The sequence below is a fragment of the Littorina saxatilis genome, linkage group LG17, assembly GCF_037325665.1.
Source record: "Littorina saxatilis isolate snail1 linkage group LG17, US_GU_Lsax_2.0, whole genome shotgun sequence".
NCBI classification, from domain to species: Eukaryota; Metazoa; Mollusca; class Gastropoda; order Littorinimorpha; family Littorinidae; genus Littorina; species Littorina saxatilis.
Window position 1 is genome coordinate 57,598,295 of NC_090261.1, and position 19,108 is coordinate 57,617,402.

A 19,108-nucleotide genomic window follows, 5' to 3' on the forward strand; every position below is an offset into this window, starting at 1 on the left:
ACATGACTTGCATCTACAATCATATAGAACGATATTTTGACTGAAGACTACAGTTGAATTTAAATTAAATTTTGTATTAAGGATTAATGAATTTCTAACTGCATATTCATTAATCTTTATTTCAAAAATTAATTTAAATTCAACTGTAATTTTTTGTCAAATATCATTCTATACTGAAAGGCATAAATTCTGCAAATGGTGCATTGAACGATTTTGCTCTCAAACGAAAATCAGATTGAACCTGTAATTTGTAGTTAACATCTTAAGTGTCGGAGCAAATGTTTCACGCTGTCAGCGTGCGCTTTGCAGTATTGCTGATCCAGCCACAGCTCACTGTGCTAATAAAGACAATGGGCTGAACGGGAGACAATAACGTAAAAAGATAGTGTATGGCCCTATAAAATGCAACTGGCTGTTTGGCTGTATCAGATATCGCAATCATGCCACGACTTGATGAAGGAGAGAGACAGCAAGCGATTGGGATGCTTAGAGCTGGCCAAAGCATTGAACGTGATGAACACTGAACGTTTTCCGAAATCATTGCGTTTGGACTTTGATAAATTGTCATTTCATGATGTTCTATTCAAAATCAATAAAGCGAAGGTTTATAAACACTAAAATGGCCAATAAATAAAATATTCAAACATTGAAAACATTCACCACTGAGTTGATTTTTTGTGATTTTTTAAAGTTCAGTTTGCGGAATTTATGCCTCTCGGTATATATGATTGTAGATAAAAGTCTTGTGTATCTTTGTGCCAAATATTAAGCATTTCTGATGTATGATGTTGCTGTAAAACCGTTTCCTAGAAATCCAATATGGCGCTGTGTATGCCAGTTTCCATAGCGACGGCAATCTATGTCCTTTAGTTTTCGCAATTGTTTCATTTCTTTATATGTCACTTCAATAACTACCCACAAAACTAAGTTACTCCATGTCTTTTCCATGTTTCATTTTGGTCATTCTATTGCCGCTCATTGGCTTAAAGGAAGCTAAAATATTCTGAAGACATTGCATGTGCAGAAAAAAGAAAGGTAACTGCAACAACATGTAGCATCAGGGTTCCTTGTGTTTCAGATATCTTAGTGCTAATGAATGAAAGGAAGCTTTTTTTTATGGAAAGGAAATGGATTTTTTTCCATTATGTTCCTCCCTCCTTTTTGGTGATCGTCTGCAAGTTTTGTCAGAGATGAAGCTTGTACAGGTTTTCTTTTTTTTTGTTGCAACACAAGATGTAAATGAAAGATAGCACTTTTGGATTTGTTTTTGTTTTCCAAACTGAATAGCTGGTGAATGTCTATTTCGTTCACCTCTCGTCTTCACTAACAAGAAATAATTTCATCAGAAAATGTTGGGATGAGATGTGTACATGTATATAGAACTATAATTTAAATGATGGAAAGGAAGAATGTTACTAGTTGGAAAGGACAGGTTGTTAATTTTGTAAAATCTTTTTTCATGAAGCATTGGTCTTCAGAAAGTTTATATCATACATTATATGTTGGTATTACCGCAGATGAGTCTCTGCTGACATGTTGTAAAAGTTGCTAAAAACTGCAGTTGAATATGTGCGTTATTTATTATTTGTTTATGTTACATGGACTGCCATGAAAGTGGCTTGTTTTGGGTGCCTGTTGTAAAATGTTATTATTTGTTACATGAACAACCATGCAAATGAATTGTTTTGAGTGCTTGTGGAAGAAGCGAGATTTTCCAAGCTCAATACTTGTTTACTGTCAATTTGTCGGTTTTAGCAAAGGAGGGGTGCCAAGCACCTGGGATCATGTATTTCCTGTCACTATATCAAACTCATTAAAAGACTAGACTTTAAAAAAAATACTGCAGGTGCAATGAAGCATACAGATTATTCCAAACACGTTTATTGTAAATCCATTGTCGGATATATCACAGACCACATCTTGTTCAGCAAGTGACAATTATATTAATCCTGTACTTTTATCATTTCTCTTGTTTAATCTGTGACAGCTAAACAACAAAAAGAATCCCTAGGTTTATCAGTAATGTAAAATTATGTGCTTACAAACTCATTGACAGCCTTAAAATGTCCAAGGCAAATGTCAAATATTTTAAGTTATTCATGCCCTTCAAAGTGCCTGATCACTGATGAAAATCTCTGAATAAAGTCTGAAATCTTACATGGCTAATTAGCTATTCTAATTTCTTATTTCATATTAACCGACAAATCATCAGTTAAAAAAGAAGCTGCCTATCATATTTTTTATAGTAATGAGCAATGGAAAGAATAGAGCAACCTTCTGAACTGGAAAGAACTTCAAAGTACCTGAAGAAACAGTCAGCCTCACATGAAACAGAACTATATTCATTTCCATTATGATCAGAATACACATTTCAGGAATGGTAATTCTCACGTTTCTCTGGACTTTTGGGTCTTTGTTTATTTTATTGAGGATGACTCCATCAAAAGAAGTAAAAAGATATGCGAATCATCAAGGATATTTATTTCTCATTTGAAATTGAAGAGAGATTGTCTTCATTCTGAAATGTCTTGATCAAGCACAAGTGCCAGTCTGAAACATGTCAAATAAAGGTTCGTATTTTAAACCTCTGCATCTTGCTGAAATATTTGTGTGTGTGTGTGTGTGCAACTTAAATCAAATGTAAACATTTACCAATTTCAATACAATAACAAAACAGTATTTCATACTGTGTCATTTTATTAAATGACATCTCATTCAAACTTAGTAATGGGGTGCCTGCGATCAGATGGCATGTCTTATCCCAACAAAATGCGCTTTTTTTTGTCCTTATGTCTATTATCTTGACAACAAATCCTCTCATGACATGCAATCTGCAAATTGTAGTGGACACATCTGGTCCACTGGGTGTCTTTCATACATCCGCAACATATTTTCAAGCATGGCTTCTTTTTTAACCATGGCTTTTGTATCAGCAAGTAATATCCTGTTGGGACATTCAAATGAAAAACAGTTGTAAACTCAAAGGAACATTCTGAAAGTTTCATGGGGAAAAAATAAATCAAATTAGCCAGCTTTTGCTCGGCTTGATCAATTCCCATGTAGGTACATTAGCAATCGCTACTTCACAATCACTATTTCCACTGTTAACCCTTAGATGGTTGTCACGACATATACTGTCACCTGGTTGTCACGACATATGTCACACTACTGGCTCAGTATGTTTGGTCGGTTCCGATTACCTCCCATGGATGCGAAAACCTATATGACCGTTTTTCTTTATTTTTCTCTCTGTTAATTCACCAGTGGCTATGTAACATGTGTTACAGAATTGCACCAGTGTAAGGGTTAAGTCGAGGCCTTCAAATCTTTCAACAGTATCAAGCTACTGTCAAAACTTGCCAGAATGAACCGATTTACTTCCAGTCTGAGAAAAAAATTACTTTCTGCCCCTGTTTAGGAACTCTTGAATCTGACATATTGAAAGAAACTGAAGCATTTGAAAAGTCATGTTTTTGCCGTTAAGCACTGTTCACTCGTGTTGCACACTGCACTCGCATCCCAACTTTCATTCTCATTTCATTATCCTCACTGAAGCAAATATACAAACACAATTCGTGTTATTTTCCACTGGTCGCTCTCACTTCAAGATCTGCCAGTCAAGAGTCTGTTCAAAAACTCCAATCTCTCATCTCTCCAATCTCTCGTAACTCTTAACATTCACTTGCATGACATGTCAGGTCACCAAATTACAATCTGTTCCCATCAACGTTTCATATTCTCACTCAAATGATTACTTCAGTCGCCAGTAAGAAACTGAGGTAAATCTTGACATTCTCATTTCCACGATTTCTTGGCTCGCCAATCCAGAAACTGATCCAAATCTTCATCGCCCAGATCATCACTGTCCTTGTCTTTGTCGTCGTCATCTCCTGTTGTCTTGGCGATGGTGTCCTTCTTGATGTGAAGGTCTTCCACCTCCTGCCATCTCTGACTGGAAACAAAGCAACACAAGAGAAATGATTAGATACTAACAAGGAAAAATGAGCACTCTCAGCATATAAGCAGACCTGTTTACACTACACATTGAGCGTAGTAAACTACGAATTTGAATAATATACTACGCAACTACGCAAGTCTGTCGTTTTCTACGCAAACGGTATTTAAAAAAAAAAAAAAATTATTTTTTTTTGTTTGTTTTGTATTTACATCTGTTCCTTGTCCCGTTGTGCTCTCACACCGCCCCGTCCCTGCACGCAAACGGTATTGTTTCGGCTACGCATATCACAATCCGTAATTTTCTTCATCTCCCTTGACCGATCCATTTTCCAATCCATGTTTTCGGCCAGCAGTTGTTTGCTGCGTGCAGCGCGTAAAGCGCCCACGGGCGTTGCGTTGTAGCTTGTTAATGCTGAATAGGCTTCTCCAAGCAAATGCCGGGCACAACTGAAAGCGTTACTGCCAAACCATGCGGGCGTTTCGACACAATGGCTGAACGCAGAGCACACGAAAGTGAAGATGAGAACTGTGAAGAAAATGACTCCGAAAGGCCACCGACCAAAAAGAAAAAGACGAGCAATGCGCCGAACCAAGTCTTTCTGCCAAAATATCATCAGGACTACCCATGCCTTGTCTTCGCGGAAAGGAAAACATGCTCATTGCACTGTCTGCAATTCCCATTTTTCCGTCAGTCAATCAATACATTTGGTAAAAAGTAGCAATCATTGTTCTTGTTGTTGTGATAGGTCGACGAGAAATTCTACACATTCAATTACAAAACTACACATTTGCCTCATTTTGCTCCCAGAAAATACACATGCAATGTTTTAGGGGTAAACAGGTCTGTATAAGCCTCGTATTTCTTTTTTTTTATTTCTTTTTTTTCAATAAAAATCTGATTAAAATGTAAAATGTGTGTGAGTGCACCTATGTATGATGCATGTTTCTGTGTGTTTGTGTGAAGATGTTTACACAAGTTTATTATTATCTTTTATCAAATCCTATTGTGCAAAACAGAAAACATTTGAAAGACAGTTAAATTTGCTGACGAAAAACAAAATCCCAGGAGTTTAAGCCTTATTGTGATCAAGACCTTTAAAGGCACAGTAAGCCTCCCGTAAACCATCACAGATACTGTCAGGCTTTTACACACAGTACAAACACCCTTTCATATAAACACTCACCGCTTGAGAACATCCTAGGTGCCCTCCGTAAAGAGCGAGCAATTTTCAAAGAATTTATTTTTGCGTGGTTTATCTTACCCCTGAGCCATCGTGAACCTGTGTGATCCAGTTTCCCTTTTTCACAATGTAGTCGTCAGTAATTTGAATGCGACTCGATGTGAGCTTATCTGCAATAGCACGTTATTATGTACCTCTGACTATACACGAAACAAACGGCTGTGGTTCACAAGAACTCTAGTGATGGCTTTTGACTGTTCAGAGGAACTGGCGATAGGCATAAACCGTCGTCTGCCAAGAGGACCACGACCTTGCGTGACCCTGCTTCCGGGCTTTTCTTTTTTCAAACTTTCAAAACGTCGAATTGTACTGATCTTGTCTTGATGAAAAAAGAATTCTTTTATGATTTAAGAATGTTTGTGTAACAAGCTGTCAATTTATTATTTAGATTTTAAAAGTTAGGTGTAGCGCCAAGACGCACCACGGTCCCTGAGACAGTCCGCAAAATTAATTCTTTAAAAATTGCTCGCTCTTTACGTAGGGCACCTAGGATGTTCCCGTTTGGTGAGCGTTCAAATGGAAGGGTGTTTGTACTGTGTGTAAAAGCCTGACAGTATCTGTGATGGTTTACGGGAGGCTTACTGTGCCTTTAAGATATAAATGTCCATGTGTGCCTCATTTTATAGAAAAAGTAATTCTCAAAAATAATTCACTTGTATAGTAACCATGCTTACATCTGATCATCGATTTCATCAAGGTTGCGCTCTGCATTTGCCTCCTCCTCATCTTCTTCCAGGATGACTTCAGAAACCTGCAAACAGATAATGGATGAAATATTTATCTCATACGTGATTTTTTGTCAAAAGCATCCATAACTTGGTATTGGTTTTAGTACCTTATCTTCCTGTGAGGTTACCCTTATGAAAATTCGGTCTGCTTTCTCATGGGGAAAGCAAGCTGCCACACAGTATGGCGCTGCCCATTTTTCTTTCTTTTTTCCTGCATGCATGTATTCGTGTTTCCAAGCCCCGAGACTTTTGCTGTGAACTTGGGATCTTTATGGTGCAAATTGTGGGGAGTGTTTGGACACTGAGGAGAATGTGTACACATGGGCTATGGGATATAAATCCCTTGTTGAACGTGGGGGTCGAACACACGCAGATAGTGACAACTGGTTTCAAGTTATAATTCAACTAAAGCTAGCCCCGCTACAGACTGAGTTATCTCCCTGCCCTGGCTGAAGCTTAGCTCAAATGTTGCAGGCCTCGGACAATGAGAGACACAACTGTCAAAGGCTGGAGAAGCAGTTGCTTAAATTTACACTGCAATCACTGATATCTGCATGTGGAAATCACCTACTTGTTTACTATCATCAGAAAACTGTTTAAAACTGGCATAAAACATGTAAAATAAATATTTTTAAACCAAGTAAATCAGTTTTTAGTCTAATACCTACACAGGCACAAATAATTAAAGTATCTACATCATCTCAAAATCTGCAAAAAGACAGTAAAAACTATAACATGCAGGTAACCATGCTAGTCATCTGTCAGTGTCAAACAGAATAGGCGGAAGGTACCATGCAGAAGGCTTAGCTCCTAAAGAAACAACAATACCGTGATACATAATTATATATTTATTTATTTATTTATATGGGAGATTTATATAGCGCTTGACGTTCTCTAAGCGCTTTACATATTAATTTCTGCCGTGCGAGATGGAATTTTTTACACAATATATCACGCATTCACATCGGCCAGTAAAACGGCGAATATTTACTTTTCACAGCCTATTATTCCAAGTCACACGGGTATTTGGTGGACATTTTTTTTTATCTATGCCAACACATGCTTACATGTGCCTCCTCCTTCATGGACCTCTGGAACAGCTTCCACTCTTCTTCCATCTTGTCCTTGTACTCAACCTTCCGCACCTGTAAAGCAGAATCAGAAATGGTCAACAACGTCGTTGCATATCCAGAGCTGTCTACTGTTATAGTCAAGTCAAGTCAAGTCAATATTTATTTCAAAAAACCCCTAGGGTTACATGAATACAAATAAAAAATTGCAATAAACATGACAAAAAAGATATATGTAATAATGAGACACAACACTTCTAATTCACCTCGCTGAGGGGCTGGTGCCGGCAATCCCGCCTGACAAGTTCCTGACCCCTCAAAAACCAGGACGCCTCATTCGTCCACGTCAATCTACCAGAGACTTTAGCACCTCGAATCCAGTAGACAACTACATCAGGAACAATAGCAGATGCTTCACTGTGCCACGCTGTAACACTGAGCAATACAGACATTCGTTTTTTCCAAAGACAGTAGTGGCCTGGAACCAATTAGATGAAGAAACTGTAACCTCGGCATCGACCGAGAGCTTCAAGTCGGCGCTGGCAGTAGCCAGACGACGATAAAGAACTAGCTGCGCACCCCCCACTCCGCTGCAACAATGCCAGACATCTGGATGACTTGTTCTACAAGTGCAGCGTAACAGACAGATACAGAGATAGAGATAATTAACCGAAAATAAATCAAGCTTATACAACTCCTGTAATGCAACCGAGGAGTGGATTAAATCTAGTTGATTATTTTTAGACACGTGAGAAATTAGAACGAACTACTTTTCACCCAAAAATCACACGTGGATTATTCGAAGTTTGAATAAAGAGGGCTAAAAAATAATCAATACTAGAATTCATTTTTAGAACATGACATCATTTGAAACCCAGACGATTGGACCCTGTCGCGGAAGAATACAACGTTGACTCAAAACTGTAACAACAATGGCTGACGTGTATAAAGTACACGCATACCTCGCCAGGTTTGTTTCTGTGACTAGTCGACAAGACGATGCCATTTGCTTTGTGTGTGTTTTTGTTGTTGCTTACTGTACATGACATACATTACGTGTAAAATCCAGTTCTTTAACAGGCAACAAACCTTGCAAATTTCCAGAAACTGCAATCTGAAGCGACCTATCTCTGATTCTAGCAGACGATCTCTCCAATGCTTAACACAAAATCAGCAAACTCTCCTGTCACATAGAACGTCCATTATATAGTGCAATGTTGAAATGAAGTTACCGGTCTGAAACATTTAGTCGTTTCTTCTGAGACAATCCTTGTTCTCGTATCATCTACAGATTTACCGCAGTCTTCACCACGCGAATTCCCAACAGAAGTCAGACTTTCGAACATACAATCTACGTAGGCAAGCATGATATGTCATGACGTCACAATGACGACAACTCGTTGATTACTGGAAAATAAACCCTCGTGGGTATTTGCAGCCGCTTGGTAATTCACGAGTGTGCGGAGCACACTTGTGAATTACCAAGCGGCTGCAAATACCCACTCGTGGTTTATTTTCCAGTAATCAACTCGTGGTCATTGTTTAAGCTCTATTTAATTCATAACTAAATAATTGTAATCATACATTTTTTTTACAGGAATGTATATGTTTCTGTGTCCGTTTTTGTTTTAATAAAAAAAACGTGATCAAATAATCAGAACTCTTTCAAAATACTCTTAATAAAATATATTAAATTCAATAACTTTCGGTTTTTTGTTAATTTATAGGGTTTCAGCGTAGCATGCTAAAACAAATTGATATATTTATCTATTTATTGATCATGAGAGCTTATATAGTGCGAACCACAATTAACTGTGCTCTCCGCGCTTTACATATTAATTTTTTTACACAATATATCACGCATTCACATCGGCCAGTATATCTCAAGCCATTACGGCGAATATTTACTTTTCACGGCCTATTATTCCAAGTCACACAGGTATTTGGTGGACATTTTTGATCTATGCCTATACATTTTTGCCAGGAAAGACCCTTTTGTCAATCGTGGGATCTTTAACGTGCACACCCCAAAGGGACCTCGATTTTTTGTCTCATCCGAAAGACTAGCACTTGAACCCACCACCTGGGCTAGGAAAGGGGGGAGAAAATTGCTTACGCCCCGACCCAGGGTCGAACTCGCAAACTCTCGCTTCCGAGGCAAGCGCACTTTACCACTCGGCCACCCTTTGCCAAGCTTATGTTTGCTACGCTCAAACAAAAATCACAAGCAGGTGTTTAGTTGAGAACAATGTTATTAATTAGTATATTTAAATATATTAATAATGTTGTAGTGTTTTGTTTGTCTTTATGTTACAAGAACCACCACTGCAATTTCTCCATGTGAGAATGACCAAGATAATTTGATTTGATTTGATTTGAAGCATGATTTGCTCTTTCTTGTGACTCTTCCTGGTACATATTTCTGATTCTCACTCTGTATAGCGGTCAGAATTTGTGTCATAAAACATTGTTCACACTGAAAAGTAGCACTGCAGACAATCTCTATTGGCCATTATGTTTCTTTATTTAAATATTTGTTTTTAAATGTATATATTTTTGCGCGAAACAACCTCAATGTGGATGTGCAAATACATTTTAGACAATCATTGCTACACTAAAACACCATTTGCTTAAAATCCCCCCCCCCCCCAAAAAAAATATATATATATATGTGACCCTCCACCACGGAATGAGTCGCATGTCACCTTTGCATGATTTTCATATTTTTACATTTTCCTAAAGAGTTTGTTATGCTCTATCCAGTGGTGAAAACCGTTTTAGAAAAGAGCGAACACTGTTTGAGTTATAAGCCTGTGACTAAGGTGACCCTCACACTGTTACCAGACACTCCCCGGACTTATATTAAGCCTAGCGCAGAACCGCGCGAGGTGACATGCGACTCATTTCGTGGTGGAGGGTCACATATATATTGCTACACCTGAGGTTTCACAAGGGATGGCTCATCCACAATGCATCTATCTATCTATCTATCTATCTATCATAACACAAATATGCCTTAAATTATTTCGTTGTTGCTCTGTTTTGATACAAATTTTTTCCAGATTCCAAACTATGAGGCTTGATAATGATATCATCTACAATGCATGTATCAGCTATGACAGTACCATGCTTTATTTTGTTGAACTACTCAGTTTAGACCAAAGTTTCATTGAGATAAAGGAGACTTATTCAAAGCAATCCACTAGGTCAATGCTGAAATACAGCGCTTTTAGTCATAATACCCCCATCCTGAACTCGGGTCAAAAATTAGTTACTTCCCTTCGGGTCTCATTCTATCCCTGACAGGATGCCTTGGTTTTCCTTCTCTGGAGAGGAAATCGATTTTTTACATATTTAGATCTTTTCGTAATGTGTTATGGATATAAGCAGATTCGCGATCGTCAATAATCATTTTTCATGGTGTTGTGTAATTTTTAAATTACAAAGGAATTGATATGTAAGACAGTTTCAAGCGAGCTATCTTTCGTGGATGTATATACTGTGCAAACAACTCTAAAGTGTCACGTGATAATCAACTTTGGCTTCGGTGCGCACCGGTGCAGACGATTTTTTCTGTAACCAGTTGAGAGTGATGCAACCATATATCACGGTCTCCTTCCGACAGCAGTCTCAAAATTTCGACTTGTTTTGACCCTAGAACGATGTCTTTATCATAACTGTGAAGAACAGAACGGAGATCACTGTCGAAGTCGGCCAATCTGCAATCATTTTCGTCTCGCGAACACTGATCTCAAATTTAGATCAGTGCTCGCGAAAAACATATGGGAGATAACTCATAGATTCGAGCAATAATTTAGCATGCTGTCAGAGAGAAACTGGCGATAGCCGTGGAGCGATGATTATCAGAATGATAATACCCCCTCAAAATTGATGCAAAACCCTCCGAGGAATGGCATAACACAAGAAATACGCAAGACAGCGAAACAAAACAAGCTGTTCTGATAAGATCATTGGTTTGACTTTCTCCGTGTATGTCAAATTTGGTAAGTTATGCCTATTCTGAATTTTCCTAGAATTTTTTAATTGGTACCATACGTTTTTGCCAGGTCAATTTTGCTGTATCCTTACTTGGAAGGCGGTAACATGACCCCTCCAAAAGAAATCTTTGATCCAAAAAGTGTGCCATACAGCCAAGTTGAGTGCCTTTCGTGGCACCCATCCTGTGACCGGCCACCTGAAATGTACACAGGTTTGCAATGGCCCAAGGGTTTCCGTTCATGAGAGGGACTGCTGTGCTATCTGAACGGACTCACCTTTGCATCCATCTTAGGATCGTCAAAAAATCCCTCAGGTAAAACATCTGCCATGGCTGATGGCTTGGCGCTGCTCTCTGCAGTTTCTCCTTCTGGTTTGAACGAGGCATCAAAGAAATCTGCGGACAACAATTGGTGAAGGGGTTAAGACTATTTTCTAGCAGCAAAAAGACATGTCCTTTATTGGTACATAAAATGAGGATGAACAAAGTGTGAACTATGCCTGTTTTAATATTTTGTATCAATGGGTTAATACCACTCTTTTCATTTTCTATGTTGCATTAACAGGGAATAAACAGAATATTCAGCAAATCAGCATTTTAACAAATAATTGTACTTAAATTCCAAATCCATACACATAAATTTCTAAAAAAAAAAAAAAAAATTAACTCATTTAGTGATGACTAACTAATCCTGTGTCTTTACTTCATTCACAGTCATATGTCCATACAGGATTAATTCTTATTTTTCTGACAGCATACACAGCTCCCATTAATAGACTGGTTAATTCCATGCAAGCATCATTCACAACCTTTCCTTTGAAACACATGAACCCCGGTTGTTGCTTTTTACATTTGACCAACAGCAAACATTATTCTCCACCATCTGAGAACTCACATTCGAAGATCACAGCTACGCCAGCAAAGAAAACTAAACTTTCTCAGGGTACATTACCTGCAGGCAGCCCATTTGGTCCTGTCTTGTTGCTGTCGTTTGAGGATGATGGAAGCTGTAATGAGGTCTTGTTGCTACTTGTTTTCTCCTCCTCTTCATCCTCACCTTCTGATGATGAAGACGATGAATACCCTGCTAATGCCGATACTTTGTTTGCTGTTGATGAGCTAGTAAAGAATAGATGTAGTATGAGGTTGGAATCATAGCAGGCCTGAAAGTGGCGAGTAAAACATGTAACTGGCGAGCAGAAATGTTTATCTACTCGCCAAATGCGAGTAAAGTTGCTGAAGCAAATTGTTGGTTTGGCTAGTAAAGTTTGTTCTCTGGATAGAAAATTTTGAGAATCACTAGCAAAACGGGAGAACATCATTTGTTGGACTTTCAGGGCTGCATAGAATTAATAATATTCCAAACAAATAAGGTCAAACTATGTGTTAAATGACAGTATATGATATCACACAGATTACATCAAAATCAAATGAGGTAAAGCAGTTCAGCATATGTGTGCAAATTGGTGAATACAGCAGACTTCCACTAACTCGCTGTCCACTAAATCGCGAATTCGGCTATATCGCGGAGACCTCTTGGACCCCGAAAAAAACAGGACCGACCTTTAAAGGTACTGAACTTGTCAAATCCAGGTGCACGGAGCCCCTGGGGCTTTTAGTCATACCTCAGGCAGCTATCCGTTAGAAGAACTACCAAGTTTCATTGACTTGCACCCAAAGAGTCAAGAACTGCGATTTTTTTACGAATTAATTTCGTACTCGGACCCGGCTGGTCTTGACCTATTTTTGGATCTAAATTTAGATCAGGTAGATCACCACATCATGCACAAAAAGACAGTCACTAGCAAACTATGTCAGACGTCATCATGAGTTTGTGTAAAACAAAATGGAGGCCGGAATCACTCAGTTGAATCAAACTCCGACCAAACACCACGTAATAACTAGGTTAATTTATGCACTCGCGTGAACAAGAAACTGTCGAGCTTCACAGATGTCGTCGTTGGGTAGTTTTGGGTTTGTTTTACTACCATAGGAGGATTTTTGAACTGTAAATGCACTCAGCTGCAAGAAAAACGCAAAACAAAGGCTGTGAGCTGCACTGAGCACTTTTTTTTTTTTTTTTTACAAAATTAGTCACGTAAAGGCCAAAAAATAGTACAGATCATGAACAAATGTTCTATCATAACCACGCTATCTCTCTCTGGGTCCGATGGCCTTTCATCATGCAGTAAATTGTCATTTCATCTTATCAGTCTCTCTCTCTTTCTCTCCCTCAGTCTCTCCAAATAGTGTTCTACGTGTATGTGTGTTTTCAGGTTGTGTACATTACGGGTTGATCGAGACCTGCGAACAAAAGAATAACAAACCTTTCACGCGCACGTGCCCCACTCAGTCAAGAACTTTCATGCCACGATTGGTATCGTCAAATTGGCCACGTGCCTATAGAGGTTAAGTGTCTGACCAGTCAGTATGGCCAGTCAGGCGTGCAGTTGAACACTCGAGTCCAGCTAATTGCGATCTCTGCTAGACGGTCAGGGTGGCCACAGGCGCCAATCAAGCGCGCTTCAGTCTTCTGCAATCTTGTCAGGCATGCAATTTAACACTCGAGTCCCGCTAATCGCAATCTCAGCTAGACGCCCCGGATTTTCTACAGGCGCCATGAAGACTAGTGCTTCAGCTTCTTGCGTTTCCAAACGAAATAAAATAATGTGATAATTCACCATGGCTTGCGTTCTGTTCATTGTCCGTTAGTGTCACAGTGTGTGTGTGCAGCAGTGAGTCGCTATTACGCGTACCGTGTACGTCTGTGTCTGTCTGTGTCTGATTAACTAGTAAGTTTGTGACGACGTACGAGTCGGAGAAAAAAGAAAAGAAATCGTCATCTGCCGATAAAAGAAAACGTGTCATCGCAGTTAATCTTTTGAGAACTTAGTTGCCAACAGAAGCGTCACACTTGCGAGAAACGCAGTAACACATACACATGAACATTGTAGCACAACCACATGCCAGCCGTGCGTGCGCACGCGCACACACACACACGCATGCACTCACACGGCAAACGCACACACGCCAACGTGACGCTCACAGGCTCTTTGTGACCAACAAGAGAAATAACCGCGTTTTTCTCTGACTCAGAAGAGAACGCGGTTTCTTCCCTTTAATTGGACCACAAACTGCATCGCGAATCGGATATATCGCGATCAAAAATCTTTGGACCCCAAAGACCGCGAGTTAGTGGAAGTCTGCTGTAGTTTGTTTTCATCGTGTGGTTCAATTATACGCCAGGGATTCACCGGCAATGCTTACTTACTTGGAAGTGTTCAGTCCATTTGAATCTGATGTCAAAACTGAAATTGAAAAAAGAGGAAAGAAAGTAAAGGTTAAAAGTAACCTACACAACATAAAATTCTGCATTCTAATTACAATGTTTCACACCATAAAATTTAAAACTTATCTTTCAGCAAACAAAAAAACAATGATCCATTGTCTAAAACTTTCATTACCTTACTTCAGTACAGACCTAACCTTCAACCTGTAGGCGTTTGCTTTCTCATTCCAGGAAGAAATAACTGCTCACGAAAATTCCATTTTGAGACATAGAAGTTAAAAATTGAATTGTGAGTCATGAACATATAATTTATCCACAAACATATTGGACAACTCTTCAGACTTCAAAACTCTTTCATGCACAAAATATCAATAATGAAACTTCTTCTTCTGCGTTTCTATTGCACAATAATGAAACAAAGATCTCAAAGGAAAAAATATTACCACTCACACACACAGAAGGGAGCGAGAAAGAGGGAGAGAGAGAGGGGAGGAGAGAGAGACAGACAGACAGAGGAGACCGATTTACAAAAACAGAGACACATGTACGTGTACACATAAAGAGAGAGCAGCAGATACAACCAAAAACCTTTTGCTTTTTTAGCTGCCAGTATTTCAGCATCTGTCAACTTCCGCTTGCTCCCTACAACCTCAGCAGGCTTTGCAGGTCCCTGTGTCTTTGATGCCAAGTATTTCTGCAAAGAGACAAAACACATCAGACATCTGAACAAAATCTAAAGATAATAAGTGATGGCACCATTACCAACAAAACAAATAAATAAAGCAGTTCTTATTAAGTCAGTGATACTTTTAGCTTTTTCCAGACAGGCTATATTGTTTGCATGTGTCCACTCCAAATGGAAGGCTGCTCATGTACAAAGTAAAAGCCTGGAAAGATCTGTGGTAGTTCATGAATATAATATATATATAGAGGTTACAACATGAGTGTTTTTTTATATGGCTTGTATTTCAGTCAAGACCCAGCGGATGAATATCAAGGGACTCACGAGCCTCTGGCGAGTGAGTCCCTTTGATATTCCCGCTGGGTCTTGACTGAAATACAAGCCATACAAAAAATCACGAGTGTTGTAACCTGTATATCCCATGAAGATCTAAAAGATAAAGTGTGATGGAAACATCAAGCTTTAGTTGTCTGTTCAAATGAGGCACTGCAGGGCTTAACCTCTCCACATACCTTATTCTAAAGGTACGGCTGTTGATCTATGTCAAGTCGGTGCATAATGGTGGCTTGGTTGTCCCCGTCAGTTTAAGCCTCTTACACGGATTTGACTCGGAGTGTTCATGAAATGAAATGATGAGTAGCATTTTCTAAATCTATTCTGCATTCATTGCAACAATATTAAATCACAGCAAATAACAAATCTTTCATGTTTCCTTACCTCCTTATGCTTGCTGCTCTGAATGTGCGGCACCCACAAGTTGTTATTCTTGATGACTGTATTGCATAATGTGCACACCAATTGCTCAAGGCCGTTGTACCTGTCAAAACACACAATTCACAAAATGAGATGCTAAATTACCTAAAAGTTAAACAATTACAGCTTAGTACACAAATTATATATATATATATATATATACAAACTAAAACGTCATCAATTCCTTTATTTGTTACTTACTATTTAAACTAAGTTGATGAGGCAGCTCTCACAACACATACAGAGGAGCCTGCCCTTCAGAGACTCATCAGTTGCCATTCACATGCCTGCAGAGTATTTGGCCTGACAATCAGTCTGAAGAAGAAAAATATCGGTCTCAAGATGTCAGCCAAGCTCCCTCCATCCAATTCGGCGATCACACCCTTGAAGTTGGCTCGACCATCTCCATGAATAATAGCCTGGACTCTAAACTCAATAGGCGTATTGGAAAGGCCACCGACACCATGGCCATACTGACCAAACGGATGTGGAAAAACAAGCTTCTCACAGAGAATACAAAGATGGGCGTTTACCAGGCATGCCCGTGTCCTGAGCATATTTTTATACGGCAGTGAAGCATGGACAACCTACATGCACCAGGAACACAGCCTCAACACCTTCCACATGCGCTGCCTACGACGTATCAGGAGAGAACAATTGCAAGACCACATCCACAACAGCAACATCCTAGAACATGCAAGCATGTCATCTCTCCTAAGCTAGTGGCGCCTCAGATGACTTGATCATGTATGGCACATGGAAGACGGTCGCTTACCAAAAGATGTCCTGTACGGACAGCTGGTATCGGGCAGCACCTGAGTGGGGCGTTCAGCACTGAGGTTCAAGGATGCCTGCAAACGTGTCATGAAAGCGTACGACATCAATCCAGATGACTGGGAAGAGACTGCGGCAGACCGTGACTGCTGGAGACACACTGTCAAAGCAGGGCTCATAACAGGCTGACAAGAGCAGGCACCAAAAAGCAGCAGAGAAGGGTCTGCCCAAAACGCAGTCTGCTGCGTCACCTTCTTCCCAGCCCTCGAGCTTCACATGTCTTGTCTGCAGCAGAGACTGCCGTTCGTGGATCGGGCTCTTCAGTCACACAAGATGTTGCAGCACATCCATGGACTGACACGGGGTGCATCAACTGATCAAGCGATGTCTCATGAGACTACGCTGTATGCCAATGATGATGAATCATTGAATGAATGATGAGTCACAGCACATTATTATCAACACCCAAAATACAGACATAAACCAATTTGCTTCCCGATGCTTTACAGTTGAACAACAAAGTGTTGAATCTAAAGTCTAAAAGGGACTGCGATGGGAAGGAGAATAGACCTTTTTGGTATCTGACTCTGAGCAGCTCTGGCGAGATATCTGCGAGACACAATCTTCATTATGCTTTGAACATCATGAAAACTTCGAACCTCAGCCTTTGCAGCTCACGCGAGATAGCTGTGTCACATGCTTTGCTAGGCTATGAAGGTTGCGAGAGCTTGGAATGCCGATAGGGTCTATTGAGGGAGAGGCTGATATAGTGACACATAAGAAGCTCAACATGCTTCAGGTGGTAAAAATACGATTCAGCCCAATGTGAGGTTCTCCTTTCCTTTAGCTTCCTTCACTCTAGCTCACAGGGCTAATTCTGGAGAAAACTTCTCAAAATACCTTTAGGTACAATCTCAAGGTACTATAATTATAACTGCTAAAAAATGATGATTGCAAGTGCCGTGAATCATTTAAGTTTGACTCACTTCTCTGTAACAGTAACACTTGTATCAAAATCCTGACATGCACTTACATTGACAGAGATGGCCAAATCATCCGCCCGGTCGCCAGGGGCGAGTAAAAAATCCGCCGGGCTAGTATAGAAACCGCCTGGCAACTTGCCAAGCTGGCCAGTGCCATTCTGGTCAAATGCAACATTTTTGGTTGTTATATCAAGTTTTAAACCAGATGCAGCAACTTTGGTATTCACCGGGCCAGCAACATTTCTTGCGGGCTAGTGACTCTCTTGCAGTTAATCGTCCGGCTGGCGAGTTAACATTTTGGGATTTGGCCGTTACTTTAAGCCTGCACGCACCATCATATCTAAAACAGGACATCGACAAAATCGAGAAGGTACAGCACAAGGCAGCCAGATTCATCTGCAAAGACTACAGATCCAGAGAACCTGGCTGCATCACAGCAATGCTACAGCGACTAAACCTACCCACACTTGCAGATCGGCGCAAACAACTCCGCCTGACAATGCTATATAAAATAACGGGAGGACAAGTACCAGCCATACCCCCAGAAAGTTTCCTCACCACCGCAGATAAGACCAAGCGGAAAATTATATCAACAAAGTTTTACGGGTGCACGTCATCAGAAAACCCCGTTGAGAAGCGAGTCTACAACAACTCGAGACCCTTCAAAATTCCGGATAGCCGATCTGAACCGTATAGAAACTCTTTTTTTGTCAGGACGCCGGCTGAATGGAACCGCCTACAAGACTCCGTGGTACATTCAGCAACTGCCAACACATTTACATCAGGTGTTGGCAGGGCCCCACCACCATAGGCGCACCGCCAGGTGTTTTTATCCTGCTTTTAAACACTGCCCAAATTCCAGCAGTTGACACCACCAACCTGGAAGGGCATGCATGTATAGAAAGTTTTTAAACTCCGTCACGCTGCGCCCTCTCGCCCATTGCGACGACAGCCATTATTGGCTACTGCAATGTACCACATCCAGATCCAGATCCAGATACACAGACCAGCCTGCTATGTATAATAATTGGAACACAGCTGTCTTGTTCTTCATCACTCATACTTTGATTCTGTTCTGAAATATATTATGCGCAGAAACAGTCTAACTGCAAACGAGAGCGTGAGCGAGAGAGAAAGCTCAAGAAAGAAAGAGGTTGAAAAGGAAGCGCGGGGTTGTGTAACTGTGTGAAACACAATGGCGAAACTAAAATTATTGGACTTCACATTACTTTGCCAAAGGGTGTTCTATTTTACTGGTCACAGTCTTGACTGAGAACTGCTTCTGTCGCATCAAACGCCTCAACTGATCCTGGGAGACAACTTTCTTGGCTTTCTTGGACGCCATTTTGTCTGCGTTTACTTCCTAGCAATAGTTTCGTATAAAAAAACAATTTGCAGAATCACAAGAATGTTTGATTTTAAATAACTACATACGCGCTTAAATCGTTGCTTTAGGACCTAATGAACACATGCATAACACAGTAATCTACCTAAAACCATTGTGTTTTACTTATACGAAAACAACGCTAGATTAACGTCAACCGTAGCAGACGACGTGAACCCCCCAGTTTCTTGCATGTGAAGAAAATTAGTGGTGAAATTTAATAGATTTCACCCCCAAAATCGATTTCTTC

The 19,108-nt window shown here is 40.0% G+C and overlaps 1 protein-coding gene across 1 annotated transcript; it reads right to left on the minus strand.

The window, feature by feature from the left end:
- Positions 1–1,863: 1,863 nt before the first annotated feature.
- Positions 1,864–18,833, minus strand: LOC138951762 (zinc finger protein 830-like). Its single transcript, XM_070323316.1, has 9 exons — positions 18,704–18,833; positions 15,682–15,781; positions 14,871–14,976; positions 14,265–14,301; positions 11,946–12,112; positions 11,271–11,389; positions 6,994–7,071; positions 5,873–5,949; positions 1,864–3,952 (listed from the first exon to the last, which is right to left on the minus strand). The coding sequence occupies exons 1-9, from the start codon at positions 18,817–18,819 to the stop codon at positions 3,796–3,798; spliced, it is 957 nt and encodes a 318-aa protein (XP_070179417.1). The 5' UTR covers positions 18,820–18,833; the 3' UTR covers positions 1,864–3,795.
- Positions 18,834–19,108: the final 275 nt, after the last annotated feature.

Excerpts from the sequence above, each read along its gene's own strand:
- LOC138951762 (XM_070323316.1), bottom strand. The coding sequence starts at position 18,819 with ATGGCGTCCAAGAAAGCCAAGAAAGTTGTCTCCCAGGATCAGTTGAGG. Across the intron at positions 12,113-14,264 it reads AATGGACTGAACACTTCCAA|CTCATCAACAGCAAACAAAG; the intron begins GTAAGTAAGCAT and ends ATTCTTTACTAG. Across the intron at positions 11,390-11,945 it reads ACCAAATGGGCTGCCTGCAG|ATTTCTTTGATGCCTCGTTC; the intron begins GTAATGTACCCT and ends TGTTGTCCGCAG.